Source organism: Nicotiana tomentosiformis, chromosome 9 (genome assembly GCF_000390325.3).
Source record: "Nicotiana tomentosiformis chromosome 9, ASM39032v3, whole genome shotgun sequence".
Taxonomy (NCBI): Eukaryota; Viridiplantae; Streptophyta; class Magnoliopsida; order Solanales; family Solanaceae; genus Nicotiana; species Nicotiana tomentosiformis.
The window spans coordinates 61,478,514-61,497,979 of record NC_090820.1 but is presented as its reverse complement, the minus strand read 5'-3'; the positions used below and the strand labels follow the sequence as shown (position 1 = coordinate 61,497,979).

At 37.7% G+C, this 19,466-nt stretch overlaps 1 protein-coding gene across 1 annotated transcript; it reads right to left on the bottom strand.

Annotated features, from left to right (window-relative positions):
- Nucleotides 1-4,253: 4,253 nt before the first annotated feature.
- Nucleotides 4,254-13,600, bottom strand: LOC104100700 (prefoldin subunit 3-like). Its single transcript, XM_009608005.4, has 6 exons — nt 13,373-13,600; nt 10,120-10,177; nt 9,036-9,107; nt 5,312-5,431; nt 5,111-5,212; nt 4,254-4,619 (listed from the first exon to the last, which is right to left on the bottom strand). Exons 1-6 carry the CDS (start codon nt 13,495-13,497, stop codon nt 4,542-4,544), a joined length of 555 nt encoding a protein of 184 aa, XP_009606300.1. The 5' UTR covers nt 13,498-13,600; the 3' UTR covers nt 4,254-4,541.
- Between the last annotated feature and the right edge of the window lie 5,866 nt (nt 13,601-19,466).

The following is a 19,466-nucleotide window of genomic DNA, read 5'->3' as shown; positions in this document are numbered from 1 at the left end:
TTCGAATCAAGCCCCTTTATCATCGGTGGAGCCCCCGGGATTTGATCGACCCTGACATTGTACGTTTCCACCCTCTTGTCGTTGGCTTCGACTCGTTTTGTGAGTTCCTCGAGCAATTTAGTAATTCCAGGAGTAGTCCCCGATTCTTGCTCGTTAGATTTCACTAGGGCGGGCTCTGTTCTGGGAGTGACTTCTCAAAGTGGATTGGAATTCGGCCTGCTTTGTGCGCGAGTTTGGCTCTGTAGCTGAGCTATCGCTACTTGTTGGGCTTGTAGCATCTTGAAGATCATACGTAAGCTGGCCCTGATTTCCCCCGCGTTTTGGGTGTCTCGGGCTACGGATCGAGTACCGCCCTGAATGCGTCTTTTCAGTTCGGAACGTTGGTTCGCCTCCAGAGTTATTTGTGAATTGACATTCAATGGTATTTCGGCTAGAATTTCGGGTACTTCGATTCGAGCCTCGGGTGCCAAGCTATCGTTAATTGGCCTTCCGGCCCCGGGTGCCAAGTTGTTGGTTTCATCTTGAACGTCGGCTTCGTAATCGATCGGTGAAGCCATTTTATTGGTGGTTATTCGTAGCTGATCCGAAATTCAAGATGTTTTCGGAAATAAGTGCAAAGCACAATGGCGTATTTTTTTAGATTTGTATCAAATGACCACTGTTATCCTCGGCCCTACGGTGGGCACCAAATTGTTTACCCGAAAAATGGATAAAGTTAAATTTATACGCAGTTCCGAGGATATGTGGCGTAACTTAACACAAAATGCAAGGATAAATAAAAATATAAATATAGATTGGAGAGAATGCAAATGGATAAGGTTATCAGGAACAATGAATCTTAGGATTCAACAAATAGAATCAATCTAAAAAGTCTGAAAGAACGATTCTTTACTGTAGAAGAATATAGCACTTTTATTACAATGTAAGCGTGATAAAAACTTGTCTTACAGAAATGGGTAACCAAGCCCTTTTATAGTGGAGGGATTTGGCTCTAAGCATAATAAAATAAACATTCAGTGGGAGACCCATGATAAATCAGTTTTTCCATAACTTCTGCCAAGATTCTCTCTAGTGGGATTGCAACGGCTTTTGTCTGCGAGCTCGACATTGCTTAGAACCCTCGATTTTGGTTTGAGCTTGATTTCGGCTCGAACTCGTGATCTTGGTTCGAGCCCGATCCTGGCCGAGCCCTCGAATTGATTCGAGGTCAAAGTTGGTTGGTCTCTGAATTATCAGAATGATAGATCTACTCTGCATCATGGTTCGGTTTTGATTCGAGCTCGATAATGATATCGAACTCGACACGGATCGGCCTTCCCGGGTTCGAGGTTAGTTCGTTCCACCTTCGGGATCTTATTTCGATAAATCATCGTTCGAGCTCGATCGGGCGTGCTAAGGCCGAAATCTATTTCGACCGTATACAACTTGTATTACCAAAAATCCCGACAGTCATCGCATCGGGGCTTTAGTAAAAGAGTTCATACCCCGGATGGATCCTTATAATTAATTACATAATTGATTTATGCACTCAACAAACACTCATGGGCTCGCTTACTTCATATATATATATATATGTCAGAGCTCCTGCAAAGAACTACAGAAAAATTGCTAAGTTGGAGAACGAAAAGGGAGATATTTTTCCAGAAATTAGCAGGGTTATCATAATACATTTGATAGTAATAATAATATATAGAAACTTTTGGCGTAGTAAAGTGAGAGAAGAAGATATTTATGAGTTTAATTTATTTTTTAGATGAGAAAGATAGTTATTGGGGTCAGTCCACGGCCGGGGGATTATATTGAATTTAATTTCCTTCTTTTCGAGCAAACCCACAACCCTTACCGTTGAGCCAAGACCTCTTTAGTTACTAGGTTCGGCAGTATATATTTATATAGATTTAATATATATATTTCAATACAAATACATGGTTCCGGAAAAAGTTACTCGGTTCGCCCGAACCCGCACCCACTACTGTAGCATGCAGTCATGGCATATTTTCACTAGCAATCGAAAACATCTGTATTTGTTTTTCAAACACAAACTATATTTTATGTTGAATCTACCGAAAATATTTTCTGATAACCAAAAATGACACGACTAGAGGTATGCTTTTTCTCATAGAGAAATTGACATATTTTTAAAAAAAAAGTGATATAAACACTCAACTTGTCGTGAAACCTTTCTTTTTTTTTTCCGTGACCTAATTTTTCTATTTTTGTTCTTTTTTATAATGGTGGTATTTAGGCTGGTTAACATGCGCATAGAGGCAGATCTCAGGTATTTGATACCTAGACTTTCTATCGGGTATTTGATACCTCTCACCAATCTCAGCTGACTCTGCAAATCAAAACATAGCAAATGGGAGAACACCTAGCATTTTTTGTGTCTGCTGGAACTCGAACTATGTCTTCCCATGATTTTTACCTATATTATTGACCGTCAGGTCATACCTTTAGGTGCCTAAATTTTCAAGAGTAAAACCAAAACCAAATCTAATTACCACAGTAGAATATATTTTCACTATCATGGAAAACCACAGAGCGCATTGTATTCAAGTCTGATGCCAAGCAAGTTGTTCTATGTTACAATTCAATTTGTCAACGCGGAGTTTTGAAGCCCTACAAAGATCCTTCCCACACTATCCCAAGTAATAGACAGTTACTACTACTAAGTCAAAAAAGAGTATCAAGCAGTAGTAGTAGTAGTACAAGATAAAAAAGAAGGTAAGAGGGTCCATCTCCATGTGTGGGCACAAATGCCAAGAACCACCTTTTTATTAATCTCCTTTCTCAAATTCTAATGTCAAACATACTGTTAGCTCAGCTGCATTGGCAGCATTGCCAACCCAACCCCCAATGGCACCAGACAGGGTTTTCTGATGTTGCAGAAAGACATACTTAAAATAAAGCTGTCTCAAAGCACATAATCTTGACTGTGTGTGAGAACTCAAGCCACAACATGCTGCTAATAGAGGAAAAACAGAAACAATGACAGGTATCAAAGAATTTGTCTCTTAGCCTTCAAATTAGAATCAGCTGGTATAGAATACTGTTTTACTTACTGAAGATAGGTTATATTAGTACAATAAAACATTAATTTACTTAGTGAAACAACATACTAAACAGAGTCTCAATGCTTTGCTTATCATCAATGCACCTTTTTTCTTTAATGAAAATGACTTTGGACAATTTCAAAGACCACGCTGCCAGATAATATTCAGCAATAACCAAGGACAGAAATGCATATCTGTTTCAGAATCCAATCAATAGTAAAAGCTACAGAGTACAATTACAACATTTCTACTCACAGCAAGAATCAAGCATGTGCCACCAACAACTTTACGTCAAGGCAACTCATATGTATATTACTCCCCCTTCCCCTTTCTGTCTGGCCTAAGGCACATAGGCTTGAGGAGAACTTCCATGATCATTGGGAAATGGGCAGCTTTGCTCTTCTTCCACTTACAGAACTGGAAAGGGGAAAATGGATGGTTTTTACTGTCATTTCTCTACAAACTTTTGGTGGTAAACACTTGAAGTATAAAGCTCCTGTAAAAGTCATCTGCTTTGGTAGGACTGTTATGCGTGAAGCATGTTTAACTGTGGATATTCTGCAAATGAATTAGATTTTGTAGCAGATAGTATTAATATGTGAATATTCAACTGAGGCATTAAACCATTTGATTCTACTTTGTCTTCAAGAAATGGAAAGGGCTAAAAGCAAATCTGGAGCTATTCCTTCATCTCTTAGGAGTACCATGGGCAGTGCAGGGCCCTTAAAGGAAGCTTATAAATAACTGGCGAGGGAAAAACATAGGAAGCCGATAGAACTCTCTATTAGAACTACCACCTTCTGTATACATTGCAAAGTTCGGAGAGAAAGAAACACTAAATGCTCAGAAGGAAAGATAGAAGTTTAGATGTTTACAGTTTTTGGCTTTTTGGTGCAGTTTAAAAAACTGTATGACACAATGATGAACTCACTTAATCCTCGAGTTGAAGAGAGTCCGGTGTACTTTTGTATCATCGGCACTTTCATGCTGCTCGGGTGAATTATACATGCTTATCAAAAAAGAGAATAAGGCTGGTTGCAGTTAAAGAATTCTCTGACTCATTCTACAGACTAAAGCTGCAGTCAGATACATGTTCAAACAGATCTCGCTCTTTCCTAGTTTAAGGTAGGAAGCATCTTCCAAAGACTTGGTTTTGCTTAAATTATACAGCAGTACAATGGCTCAAACAAGGTTAATCCGTTAGAAACAACATAGACATGGTCATACCATGATTTAACAATCCTTGCAACAATTGAATCATTACATTTTAGATCCTAACCATCTAGTAAATGCACGAACTCACCAACAAATATTTGCTGTCTTACAAAATTGGTACAAGCAAAACAATTGACAGTCTGAACAAATTCAGGATCCTGCTAGAGGAGAGTCAAGAAGCAACCTAAAATGATGAACAAGAAAGATCTGAATCGTACTCTTGGCAGAAAAATTGAGCACCACACCACTTCTATTAACCAACATACATGTTTCTCATGATTCTTTTGGACTGGCAGCTGGTTTAAGTTTACGTTGATGCACGTCCCAGTTGTATACTCGAGCAATCGTGACCTGAGAAACAGCAGCTTAAAGAATAAGCAAAGACCTGGTGGCTGGAATTATGCAGATGTGAAGAATAAACAAAAGAACCAAAACTAGCAACTACTAAAAGCTTGTGCTTCAGAAATTGCTCTTGCTTCCAGCATTACGCACATGCACAGGTATTCACAAAGCAAAATTATTACTCCCTCCATCCCAATCCCAATTTATGTGGCAATGTTTGACTAGGCACGGACAAGACGAGAAGTTAATTGTTTCTAAATACAAGAAAGGTGACATTCTTCTTTGGGACAGACTAAAAAGGAAAGACTGTCACATAAATTGGGAAGGAGAAAGTATTATTTATTTGGCAGAGGGCTTAAACCAAATCAATTTTCTTGCCTAGCATATGCAACATAAGTGAGAAGTAATTAAAAACTAATTACTAGAATTTAGAGACAATTGATTGCAAGCGAAACACTGCCTAAGTTACAGTCCAAGATAAGAGTTAAAGCAGAACTGACCTGAGTAATTGTCACTTGATCCCTCAAAAATTGCAAATCCGCAACCAGAACTTCTAAGCTGGCTTTTGCATTTTCCAAATTTCTTTTAAGGAGGATGGTAGCCTGCTCCATCAAACATGCAATGATATCTCTCGATTAGCACTATAAAATCCCAGTACTCAAGGCTACAAAAGGGCCTCATTTCAACAACCAATCAGATACCTCTTCACATGAATACTCCAACATGACATTTGCGCCAAGCCATAGGCACACCGAATCAGATTCTTCAATTCTTGCCCGAGAATATATCCCTTCTGACACTTCAAAATCAGCAATTAGTGCCTGCAACCAAGCAGCCAATCTGAGGAATAAACTTAATGCCAGGATATGTCAAATAATTTATATATTATGGAAACATAAATGGGGCCTAACTTTATTACATAGATTTTTCATTAGCATTGATACCCATTTTTGTTCAGATGTAACAGTGGTATGGTACCTCAACCTTCTAAATACATCAAAAAGAGCTATTATAATTGAGCATACCCGTACCGGACACTTCAGAATACACATCCAGAGTTTGTTCAATTCTTGTTCAATTCACAAGTGAAGTACCCCAGAGACCAACTAACAAAAGTTTCTCCAATTTTCGATCAGTTAAGCATTCAGAATACACAAATTGAATTCTTAAAGATATGGTGTCAGCAAAGTGAAGGGAAGCCTTGGAGCAACGGTAAAGTTGTCTCCGCGTAACTTGTAGGTCACGGGTTCAAGCCGTAGAAGCAGCCACTAAGTCTACATCACACCCCTTGGGGTGCGGCCCTTCCCCGAACCCTGCGTGAATGTGGGATGCTTTGTGCACCAGGCTGCCTTTTTTTTTATGGTATCCGCAATGTGGCCATTTATTGAACATCCATTCGAAAACAAATATAGAACTATTTGAATAACCTGATCGATAAAATATAAAAGATATCCCAATAGACTTTATGCAGTGACAAAAACATCTCAGCAAACATAATATTGGGATAACAAAGCAATTAAAAACCATCCAAATAGAGAGATAAATTAGAGTCTTCGGCCCTGAATCCAAAATGACAGTATAGTAGTAGATGGGGAATGAAGGGGCATTCATTTAAAAATTGCTAAATTAAGCTCTACGAAGGGTTTACTATGTATAAGAGCATAAAAGCTTTCTATGTTTCTCAAATAGCCAGCAGTATTGGAGCCCAATGCAAAGAAGTAAACTGCAATAGAATTAGCGAGTGACTCTGAGAGGAGATGGAGAGAAATAAATGAAGGTAGTAGGTACAGGCTAAAAATAATGCATTCCTCAGATAAATTTAACTCCTTCCTTTGCACAGGTGCAGTAGCGAACAACGGTGGAATGAATGCAATAGTTGAAGAACCCCGTAGTGGTAGTGAACACAGCAAGAGAGAGACTAGAATGAAGTACAAATGAGTTGATACAGTAGTGTGGCAGTTCCCAAAAGGCAAAGGTAGCGAAGAAACAATGTTAAGAAGCCATCCATTTGGCTCTTAAAGCGATCAAGTGATGCACAGCGAGGGGTTATTGCTTCATGGGTGAAGCAATGTGCTTCACAGAAGAGTGCGCTTCAAACAATGATGCGCAAAGTAATCCCAACAATAAGCGGTCAGCTCTTTAAGTCTTAGTTTTGTGTAATCTGCATTATCGTATATTGGATAGTGAAATTAGCTATTTCAATTGCAATTTTATTATAGTACTAAATTCATATATGTTTGATATATTTCATATTTTCAATACATTGTGTGCTTCGTTTTAAAGAAGCATGCTCTTTTAGTTCTCACTTTTCGCTTCAACGCCTTCGACCTTGTTTTTTTTTTTTTTTTGCACTTTTCGCTTTTAAAAACATTGCAAAGAACTTTCTTCCACAGTTCCTTTGATTTCCTGGTAACTTTACATCGTTAAGAAGTAGAGTGAATTCAGATGCCAATATATCACTTGACTTTACTGGAGCTTAAAAGAAACAGAAGCAATTCCCAAAAAGGTCAAATTGATATCATTTCACGTTTTGATAGCTCAATAGCACAATAAAAAGGATTGGCCAAATACATAAGCGGCGGCCCCTTAAAGCCCGACTTTTTCATTTAGACACCTAGACTTGAGCTAGTACCTATTGAACACATAAACTCCTCAAAAACTGTACCTATTAAACACATCTTTCACAGCTTATAGAGTATAGACAAAACAAAGCGCTTGAATTAAATGCATGTGAAGTGGAAAATGTCACCAATAAGAAAAATACCCGTTGAAAAAGTTGACATGTCAAGAGAACCACCCTCATCCCTCTCCCCTTTGTTCATCTTCTATCACTTTCATCAATTGTCTAACAGACCCAGTCCCAATTCCCAATTCCTCTTTCTCTCAAGAGTTCCACAGTATTTCTATACAAGCTCGTCTAGATACCTATAATGTTTTCTGGAAGAGTGGTTGTGTTGTGTGTCAGAACTGGTGGAGCGGGAAAGATACTGGCCAACACGGCGAGGAGCTGGTGGCGGAAAGTTACTACAATGAACGATACGAAAAATGGGGTTCTTGGGAAGCAGAAATTGGGAAATAGAGATCTGATATATAGAAGATTTTGATATTGGGTACAAGGCCAATGGTGCTCAGACAAGCTTGATGCTTTATTAATCAGGGACTCAAGCTTGTAAGGCACTTAGAGAAGAAGGGTATAGGTGAGAGTGATTAGTTCGAATCCCTCAATGATTATGACTGACACCAAAATGGCAGATAGGAAGGACCTGACTATGGTGAAAAAGAGGTTAATGGTGGCTGATCATGGTGGTGCTGGAAATGGGTGGAGATTGGAGAAATAGATATGAGGTTTTTGATGGTGGTGTTATGGTGGAGAAGTAAGAAGCAAGTTTTGCAAGCAAGCCATTGAACTTGCCGCCGGCCATGAAAGTTTCTGCCAAGGTGGGTCAACGAACTCAAGCAAATCAGAGGAAAAGAAAAAGAATGGAAAAACAGAAACAGAAAGAAAAAAAGAAAAATGGATATTGAACGTGCTCAAAGAGTGTAAAATGCATACCTTGCCATGTCAGCAAAATGTGTTTAATAGGTACACTTTTGGAGGAGTTGAGGTGTCAATAGGTACTAACTCGAGATCAAGTCTCTAAATGAAAATGTCGGGCAAGTTTAAGGGGCCATGTATGTATTTGGCCAAAAAGATTTGTTCCTTAATGGAACTGTGTAGAGTTTGGTGGTCTTTGTGCACTTCACCTAACGTTATTGAGGTAAACATAAATTCAAATTGACAACATCTTTATTCAATAGATGCCACAAGCCAATGAAAACACAAATTATATAGTAATACGCAGCTCTACCAAATCGTGAACTTCTTTCAGCTCATGTTCATTGAATCCTTGCATCGCTATTAACATCCTCATTCTAATCCATGGGTAAGGTGGCTCATGTTAGAGATGGAAATAGGCTAATTTAACTGTCAGGATTAAAAGGGAACATCGGGTCTACCAAATCCACCAGTCGGTATCTTATGCAGTCACTTCAAGTCCCAAAATTTAGCTAATACGGAAAAATGGTCTCCACCACCTTAGTAGAACTATCTACTGTAAGAAAGGAATAAAAATGTTGATTTGTCTAACCACTGTACGATAGAATTATTATGGTTGATAAGGATGATAGAGCTAGGATTATTATTTTTTATAAGGATGATAGAACTATTATTTCTCCACTTAAGAAAATTCATTTTCAAATGTTGCAAACATGAAATCAGGCAAGTTAACTGAAAGACAGACTATTTTGTCCTGAATTAATAGTAGTCAAAATGATTTGATGCAACCACTAGATAATGTGCATGTATCAAAGAGTGGCGAGACTTCTATTAAATTTTACAAATAAAAAATAAAAACGAATAATTAAAAGCACAGCACTAGAACAAACCTCACCGCTGCCCTTCTTAGCTTGCAAATTAGCAACTATGTCCAAGCATTTCTCTATATCAGGAATCTTTGCCTGGCATAGAGTAAATAAGGATAAGAGAAACTCTTCACAAATCTGAGTAGAACAAAATGAAAGCATTACCTAGCAAAACTGAGGCATTTTCAGTATGATTCTGACCAATCGTATCATGAATCTAACTTCATTCATGAAAGTATGACATGAAGATGTCAAACATGCAAGGGCAATCGTTTAATCAGTATCACAACACAAATCTTTACAAACAGTCCAATAATTGTAGAGGCACCAGTATGTTTAATACATTTCGAAACTCCACACTCAAAAAGAAGAATCTCTTCTATTTTAAAAATAAATTTGAGAATAACCCATTAGTAGCATGAGGCAGTCTATACTGGCACGTGGAAGCTAGCAGAAGTGGAGAAGTCCAACAATTTTTATAGTTCTGCACGCATAAGCTCTCTTTATAGGTCAGGCAGATTCCAACCTTCAGGAATTGTAGAAAACATCATTCATCTGTGGAGTGATGTAATTACCGTAATCCTCATATGTTGGTCAAATAACTAGTAATCTGAGCATGTGCTTAAGAATGGTATCCTATTCATGGCTATGACATGAAGCAACAAATTGCAGAAGGACAATCTTTATTCCTCTTGCATAACACATTAGTCTGAACACCTATGGAAAACTGAAATGATGCGGAAAGTAACGCATGAATTATCTGAACACTGTGGGAAATTGAAATGATGTGGAAAGTAACGCATGAATTACCATATTAGTTCATTTTTCCTTTCAATCTGATGAAAAGGCTAATCATACCATTAAGTCTTAACAACATTCCTGGAAATCAACAGCAATATACGCCAAACTTAAGTGTGGTTCTAAAACTTCCCATGCACCTTCTGACAAGAATCAACCAAAAAGATTCTGAAAGATGAACACTTTCTCCACTCAAGTTTTCTCAAAAGAACTATGATAATACATTAATGCAAGAACCAACCAAATGTCCACATTAGGTGAGACTTACTTGTGAATGGAACTGAATGCGAAATAAGACACAAACATGTACCTGAAGATCCCTCTGCTGAGCCAGAAGTTTCATCTCAACCACTCTGTATTGCTGAAGTCTGCAAATGGATGACATACATACATTGGATATTTAGAGGAGAACATAAGTAACTAGCTACTTGCACAAGTTTTCAAGTGGGACTAACTGGTATGCATCTGGGGCTTATGACTTATTAGTAGATAAATATTCAGAGCCAACAACCCAGAACCGATAGGATTAAAAAACATTATGACATATGAGTTCTATAGTACAGAGTTAAATCACAAATGAACACAAGAAACTATAGATTTCCAATTTTGTCCAAAACAATTCCCATTTAACTATATCATTTCAAAATAAATACTCCTATAACATTTAGAAGAACAAGCAAGCAACGCAAGCGCTATATTGATATTAGCATAGTGTGAGAATCCTTATTCAATGGAACTACAACTTATAGGGCATTATTATATATACTACGCAGAGAGGCAACTAATGTCTGTGACAGCAAGGACAATGTTGTCTTCAAATATGAGAACACAAACTTCATATGATGATACCATAGATAACCATGGTTCCATCCACAATTGTTTGGTGCATAGAGCAAAAGATATCTTTAATCAAACCTCTTGCATCTATTTATGGAATTTTATACAATTTAGACCAACCCCATGCAACAGTTTCGCTTGGTCCTTCAGATAGATGATGCTGTATCATTAAGCACAAACAAATTAAAAAGTGCAAGAAGGATCTTTTTGACGTTACCTAAAACTTTTTGAAGAGCTCAGTAATTGGTATGCTTATTCATTCAGGTTGTGAAATAATTATGTCATGTAAGGTTAGAAGGACAATATTCAATAAGTAAGAAAGCAAGAAAATGCATGGAATTCTAATAACGAAACAGCATAGATTAGGGAAGATCAGATGCACACTGCCATATCTGTAATCAAACTGATTTTATTTAGTAATCAAAAAATAAAGATGGATGTAGATCAGATTTGCAAATCATTCTCCAATATGCCAATCTTCTCTACTTTTCCTACTCCACTTCTTCTACGCTTTCTTCTTGCATTGGACTAATAATTTCACTCTACCTCTCTCTAGTGAATTACCTTTTTAGTGGGCGCCAAATCAGTTTACATCAGAATACTTCAATCTAACCTAATCATTAGTCGGCCCAGCACAAAGACCCCATTTCAACATAATTATAAAAAGAAAAAGGACCCCATTCAATGCTGTATCAGCTGCCTATAACCTAGTACGTGAGCTCATTTTTGCCCCTATATCTGCTCTGCTCTTCATGTAACTCCCACGACAAGGTGTTTGATCTGTACAAATTTCCCATGAAGAAAGAAACTTTAACATCATAGTAAACAACTATTTATCTAATTAAGCATACCCTGAAGTAAATAGACAGAAAATAAAGAAGGAACTCATAAACTGAAACCAAAACTCATCAATTCCCAAGTATTTAACACGCAATAACAGTACAACAACAACTACGCCTCAGTCCCAAACAAAGTTGGAGTCGGCGATATGAATCTCACTTCTTTCTTTAAGCTCAACTCTTTTTTTTTATAACTCTTTTTTTTTTATAACTGTGGTGTCCGGGCCAGCTTGCGCACACCTTGATTAATTCCACAGGATACCTGCCACCTCCCACTAGCAACAGATATCAGGTAACTCTATCCACCAAGGCATGGACAAATGGAAAAAAATCACTTAGTGTCTTTTGCCTCCACTGGAATTTGAACCTGAGACCTCATGGTTCTCACCCACTTCATTGACCACTAGGCCACACACTTGGGTGTTTAAGCTCAACTCATATTATCATCATGCCGAAATAAAATAATAATACTGAAAATAGGTTCAATTATATATATATATATATATATATATATATATATATAGTCATCTTTAACCCTATTCCTAACTAGTAAGTATAGTCATCTTTAACCCTATTCCTAACTAGTAAGTATCACCTATATGGATCTTTTTCTTCACAAGTATTTAACATGCAATAACAGTAGTGATGAGAAAAAAACAAAGATGTAAAAAACAGAAAGGCTTCAAAATTTATGTAATAACAAATTTCCCGGCAATTATAGCATCCCTACAGATTGAACCTCTCTCACATCATAGCAAACAATAATTTTCTAGTGATATAAACCCTGAAGTAAATAAACGGGGGAAAAACAAAGAAAAGAAAAAAGAGATACCAGAAAGGTTCTAGATGTTACTTATGTGGAAATCAGGCAGAGACAATCAACCACCTCTCATTACACTGTAAATGGACTGACCAGCTTTGGGAAATTTTCATCAGCTTGAGGGAAATAAAGTGGGTGATGCCAGGGATAATAACTGATGTGCTAACTAGTTGGAGCAGAGATGGCAATTTATCAAGTCAGAAAGAGAGATGGAGGATTGTCCCAACAAGAGAGGAATCAGAGGTGTTTTGAAGACAAATATAGCACCATACAAAAGCTGAAGATGAATTGTTTAGTGCTGTTATATTTTTGGTGTAAGCAAGAATATTTAGAAGATGCTGAATCTATTTTTGAAGTCCTAGACTATTTGTAAGAAGGCAGACAGATAGGATCTTTTCTTGTATTTTACTATGTAATTTTGGGTCACTTTACAACTTGTATAGTGCACTTTTCTATATATAAAACTATTACCATTCTCAAAAAAAAAAAATATATATATATATATAGGAGAAGCAATCTCCAGTACCCTAAAGAATGAAACTTTCACATCATAGCAAAGAACTATTTTCTAATTAAGGAAGCCTGAAGAAAAATTAACACAAAACAAAAACCAAAGAAGCTCCTAAACTGAAGTCAAATCTCTCCATTATACCCAGCCACCAAACTTGGTTTACTCAAACTTTAAGTCACAACAAATATCCCAGCATTTCTAGTATTCCCAAAGAATCGAACTCTCACATCATAGAAAACAACTGAGTAATATCTAATCAAGCAAACCCTGAAGCAAATAAAAAGAAGGAACTCATATACTCAAGCCAAAACACTCCAGCACACCGAAAATATATGTAAATGACATTTTCAAGCAATCATAAAATCCCTAAAGATTGAAACTTTTAACATCATAGCAGACAACCAACTCCGAATTTAAGTAAACAATACAAAACAGAAAACAAAAAAAGACTCATAAGCTGAATTTAAAACTCTACAGTACAAGTAATCTCTGACCTTGATTTGATCTCAAGTAATAAAAACAATAAAATTAGCTAGGAAACAAATCATATACTTACCTTTCTTGGAGGAAGGCAAGAGCAGAGTTGACATCGAGAGCAGATTCATTAAGATACGACTGTACGTCTTCTACAAATGCTGCCGCCGGTATTCCCCTTCTCTCCGTTACACCACTTGCCGCCATCTCCGTAGAGATTCCTTCGCGGTGATTATTCTCTTGTGGTTTTTCTCACTTTTTTTTTAGTTGGAGCGGCAAAACCCTGAATAGTTGAACAGGGATAGAGGCGTCGTCGTTTAGTGTTAATGCGACGACATTTCTTTTTTATTTTTTGTATGATATAAAATTCTGTTATCCAAATAAATACAAGAATTTTCACTTCCTCTAGAAGAGAGATGATCAAAATTTATCCGAACTTATTGATAGAGTTACAAGTTGACATGTGAAAAAAATAAGGGAGTTTCATAAATGTAGTTGTACGATTACTTAACAAATTATAGTAAAAAAATAAAATAAAATTTGTTAATCAATGAAATCATTTCTTTGCTACCAACTTCGTCTCATGCTCCTTCAAATAAATAAAAATATAAATAAAAACTATTGACACTCATTCTTCTCTCTAGTATATTAATTAATTCCATCTTTTACCTTTTCATTTTAGTAACCATTGCATCACCCTTTTCATCCATGGACAGGTTCAGCAGCATATTCCACCTCTTCTCCACATTTTTTCCCATAGAAATGGACAAGCCTTAGAGCCCCTTTCTTCGTAGGAATTCATCCAATCTTCAACAATCAGTACTAGTGTCGAAAACAAAGACTCAGATACGAGCAGAAACCACCATTGATGTGGTGATCGGAGCTCGCAGAGAACAAACGAGAGAGAAGAAGAGAAGATAGCGGAAGGTTCTGGAGAGAGAGAGAGAACCGACTCTTTTCATAAAGAAAAAGTGAAAAGTATATTTGTATTGTACTGTACATATACACATACTATGTTTAGCTAATTACAAAAATACCCTCAACTACTAATTACAAAAATACCCTCAACTACTAATTACATCTACAATACTCTCAATACCCCCCTCAAGTTGGAGGTGAGGAACTCACTGCCAACTTGCCAAGAAAAGAAGTATGTTTGATCCCTGTTAAGGCCTTCGTAAATATGTCTGCTAGCTGAGCATCTGTGGGAATGTGATGCAAAGTGATGAGGCCATCATGTAACTTGTCTCGTACAAAATGACAATCCACATGTATGTGCTTGGTACGCTCATGAAACACTAGGTTTCTTGCCATGTGTATTGCAGCTTGGCTATCACAAAAAATTGAGATAGGATGTAAGCAAGGAACTGTCAGTTCTTCTAGCAGTCTCTTAAGCCAGATTAGTTCTCCAACTACTTTTCTTACTGATCTGTATTCTGCTTCTGCAAAGGAGAGGGAGACTGTTTCTTGCTTCTTGGATTTCCAGCTGATAGGACTATCACCTAACAAGACAATGTATCCACTCACTGATCGTCGAGAATCAGGGCATGCAACCCAGTCTGAGTCACAGAAAGCCTTCATAGTGCAATTTGGGTTGTTAGAAAAGAAAATGCCCAAGGTTGGATCATTCTTAAGATACCTTAAGACATGAAGGGCAGCTTTAAGATGAGGTTCTCTGGGTGTTTGCATGAATTGACTTAAGTGCTGAACACTATAGGCAATGTCTAACCTTGTATTGGTGAGGAAGTTAAGTTTCCCAACTAACTTTCTATAGTGAGTGGGATCTGCGAGCAGGGTTCCCTCTTCTGTCTTCAACTTGACAGTACAGTCAAGAGGAGAAGAGACTGTAGTGTACTGATTGTCATACTCTCTCAACATATCTGCAGTGAACTTCCTCTATGAAATGAGGACTCCAACATCCTTGTAGAACACTTCTAGTCCCAGGAAATAGTGCAACTTTGAACTGATCATGGAGGAAAACCTTTAGTGCCTTAATTTCTTCTACATCTGTACCTGTAAGAATCACATCATCAACATAGACAGCCACAAATACTATTGAAAGGTCATCTTTTTTACAGAACAGTGAGTGGTCATTTTCTGAATATCTAAAACCCCTGGTGCACAATGCTTCAGTCAGCTTAGCATACCACTATCTGCTTGCTTGTTTCAGTCCATACAAGGACTTATTTAACTTGCAAACTAGACTAGGAACCTCAATTTGCAGTCCCTATGGTACCTCCATGTACATCTCTCCATGTACATCTCTTCATGTAGATCTCCATGTAAGAATGCGTTGTTCACATCTAGTTGGAAAAGGTTCCAGCCCCTTTTAACTGCTATGCTAATAAGGGTCCTAACAGTTGTCATCTTGACAACTGGAGAAAAAGTTTCAGTATAGTCTATTCCTGCTTGTTGTGTGTATCCCGTCACCACAAGTCTTGCCTTGAATCTCTCAACAGTCCCATTTGCTTTGTGTTTGATTTTATACACCCATCTGCATCCTATGGCTTTCTTACCTATAGGCAACGTCACTAAATCCCATGTATGGTTAGCATGCAAAGCCTCAAATTCTTGTCTCATGGTTGCTTGCCATGCAGGGTTTAAGGCTGCTTCCTCATAAGAACATGGCTCAGATTCATGAGTAATGTTTCTCATCATATGCTGACTATCCTTGTTTAAAGCAGTAAAACAAATATGTTGATGGTCTGAAAGGGGAAAATTGAGCAAGACAGTGTGTGATGTATTGTTCTTTAAATTTGGAAGGGAATACACATATTCACTTAGGTAGCTTGGTGTTTTTACTGTCCTGGATGGTCTTGTAAGACTTGGGAATGAGTAAGTGTTGGTAGTCTGTTGGTCTGAGGTATTTGAAAGGATAGGTGAATTTTCAGAAACACCTGGTTACTTTGATCAACTAGTGGGGAAATATCTTGATCACCTGGTAAAGAAATGTTGGTGACAGAACTTGGTGAAGTCCCAGTTGGTGACTGACTATTACTCAAGGCAGCATTTCTATGACCTTCACATGCAAGATCAGAATGAAAAGATGGCAAAACACAAGGAAGAGAAGTGTGATCAGAAGACACTACAAAAGGGAAAACATGTTCATGGAATTATACATCTTTGGAAATGTGTATTCTTTTAGTGGCTAAGTTCAGTACATTGTAACCTTTTGTGCCAAAGGGGTAACCTACAAAAACATGAGGCTCAGTTCTGGGTTCAAATTTGTCTTTATGAGTTTTAAGAGTGGTAGGATAACATAGGCATCCAAAGCTTTTAAGGTGTGAATAGTTGGGTTTGTTTTTGTAAAGTATTTCAAAAGGCGATTTGTTATTCAGGACTGTAGAGGGTAGTCTGTTAATCAAGTATGTGGCTGTGAGAATGCATTCTCCCCAATATTTGATAGGTAACTTGGACTGATACAGTAAGGCTCTTGTAGTTTCCAACAAATATCTGTGTTTTCTTTCCACCACGCCATTTTGTTGAGGTGTGTATGGACAGGTTTTCTGGTGTATAATTCCTTTGGAATGAAAAAATGATGAAGTTTCATTGTTGACAAACTCCAGTCCATTGTCAGACCTCATGGACTTAATGGAAGAATTAAACTGGTTCTCTATCATAGACACAAAGATTCTTAGAACTTGAAGTGTATTACTTTTATAACTCATAAGATATGTCCAGGTTGACCTACTAAAGTCATCAAATATGGTAAGAAAATATTTGTAATTGTCATGTGTGACTGTGTGGTATGGCCCCCAGAGGTCTATGTGTAATAGTTCAAAAATATTTGTAGATGATGTATTTTTCTGTGGAAATGGTAATCTTGTTTGTCTGGCCATAGGGCAAATTGAACATAAGAATGGTTGTTTGGGTGCAAAATTTACAGGTATAGATGATATTCCCCTCATTTTCACAAAAGGTACATGTCATAATCTGTTGTGCCACAAATAGTCAACACAATTTCCATAAGATGAAGAATTAGAAAATGGTCCACACACATTAATAGGACAAGAAGATGTACAAGAACCTTTCTTATTGCTTGAGAGTGGAACATTTACAGATGATGATGAAAGACAATTAGCAGGACAAGTTTCCAAGTTGTCATTATTTACAGTGAGTGATTTATGTGGTTGTGCATTGTTTGGATTGCTAGTAGAAGCAGAACATGAATTTGCAACGAGAGAAGTGGGGACAGTGAACTAACATTTTGAGCAGAGGAAGTACAGACCATTCCTTGCTCTATCAATCTCCAGAGGCCTCTTCATTGAAGGGGCCTGTAAAATGCATGAAGTATCAGAAAATTGGACAATTGTCTTAAGGTATGATATTAAACAATGAACTGAGATCAAATTGAACTTAAAACTGGGGACAAACAACACTTTGTGTAAGGTCAGCTTAGGGCTAAGGACTGCATCACCAATTTCTGTCACTCTAACTTTATATCCATTTGGTAAGGTTACTAGGAAAGGATAAGGTAGAATTCTAATGTTGGTTAATGGGGCTTTGTTATAGGACATATGATTAGAAGCTCCGGAGTCTAAAATTCAATATTCAGCAGATGATTTGAAGCATTTACATGAAAGATTACCAATGATTTCTTTATGAGTAGAGTAAGACAATATACCTGCAAAGTTTGCTGCCCCACTAGTGATGTTATTTGAGACTTCAATTGCACTTCCACCATGGAAGTTCTCTAACAAATGCAGTAACTGATTATATTGCTCCTTTGTCAGGTTTTGAATCCCCATGCTTTGATTTCTAGCACCAACTTCACTGCATCCTCCAGGAACTATCCCTTCAGGTCCTCCATGCACACTTGCAGCGGATGCCACACTTTTTCCTTTAGTGAATTTGAAGTCCTGGGGAAATCCGTGTAGTTTGTAGCATTTATCTTTAGTGTGCCCTTGCTTCTTGCAGTAGTCACAAAACAGGCGTGACCTGTTGGATGGATAACTCCCTATGTATGAGTTGTTTCCTATAGTGTTCCTCTGTTGAGCATAATTTGTCCTAAAAGCTGGATTTGCAAGACCACTGACATTCATTGAAGCAGACTCCATCATCAGATGGTTACTTGGCCTAACTTCCCTTTGTTTTTCTTCCTGGATCAGGATAAAAAAGGCTTGTGCAATACTGGGCAACGGATTCATCATCAAAATGCTTCCTCTCACAACTGTGTAGACCTCGTTTAAACCCATTAGAAACCTAATTAGCCTTCTGTCTTGTTCAGCCTTGTGCATATTTGCCTTGGCACCACAAGTACACTGGCACTTACATTGTGCATGTGCATTCAATGCGTTTAACTCTTCCCAAAGCTTCTTTATTTTTGTATAATATCATGTAATGTCTAGGGCTCCCTGACTTAGGTCGTTAATTTCCCTTTCAAGCTGGTACAATTTCGCTCCATTCGTCTGATCGTACCTATCCTCCAGTTCCTACCACAATTCCTTGGCATCGACCACATACTGTAAGCTATCTGCCAAATCCTTTGAAAGTGAGTTGAGAATCCACGATGTGACCATGTCGTCGCATCTCTCCCACTGCTCAAATGTCGGATGGTCGAAATCTGGCTTCTTATATTTTTCGGTGATGAAACTGACCTTATTCTTCACTGAGAGACCTTTGAGGACGCCTCTTCTCTAGGATCTATAACCAGTTCTGTCAAATACCACCAGCACTAATGTCGATCCGGCATTCTCTGAAGGATGCATGTACAAGGGATTGGTCGAATCTAATGTATCCTTGTTTACATTTGGTGAATTAGTTGAATCCGAAGTATCGTCATCTACCGCCATGATACAAGATGAATTAATCGACAAATCTGAAAAACTGTGGGTGAAAATTAGGGTTTCCCAACTTGGCTTGCAACTTCAAAACAAGCAGAGATTAGTGATGAAAGAGATGAGCCTGCTCTAATACCATGTCGAAAACAAAGACTCAGATACGAGCAGAAACCACCATTGATGTGGTGATAGGAGCTCACAGAGAACAAACGAGAGAGAAGAAGAGAAGATGGCGGAAGGTTCTGGAGAGAGAGAGAGAACCGACTCTTTTCATAAAGAAAAAGTAAAAAGTATATTTGTATTGTATTGTACATATACATATACTATGTTTAGCTAATTACGAAAATACCCTCAACTACTAATTACGAAAATACCCTCAACTACTAATTACGAAAA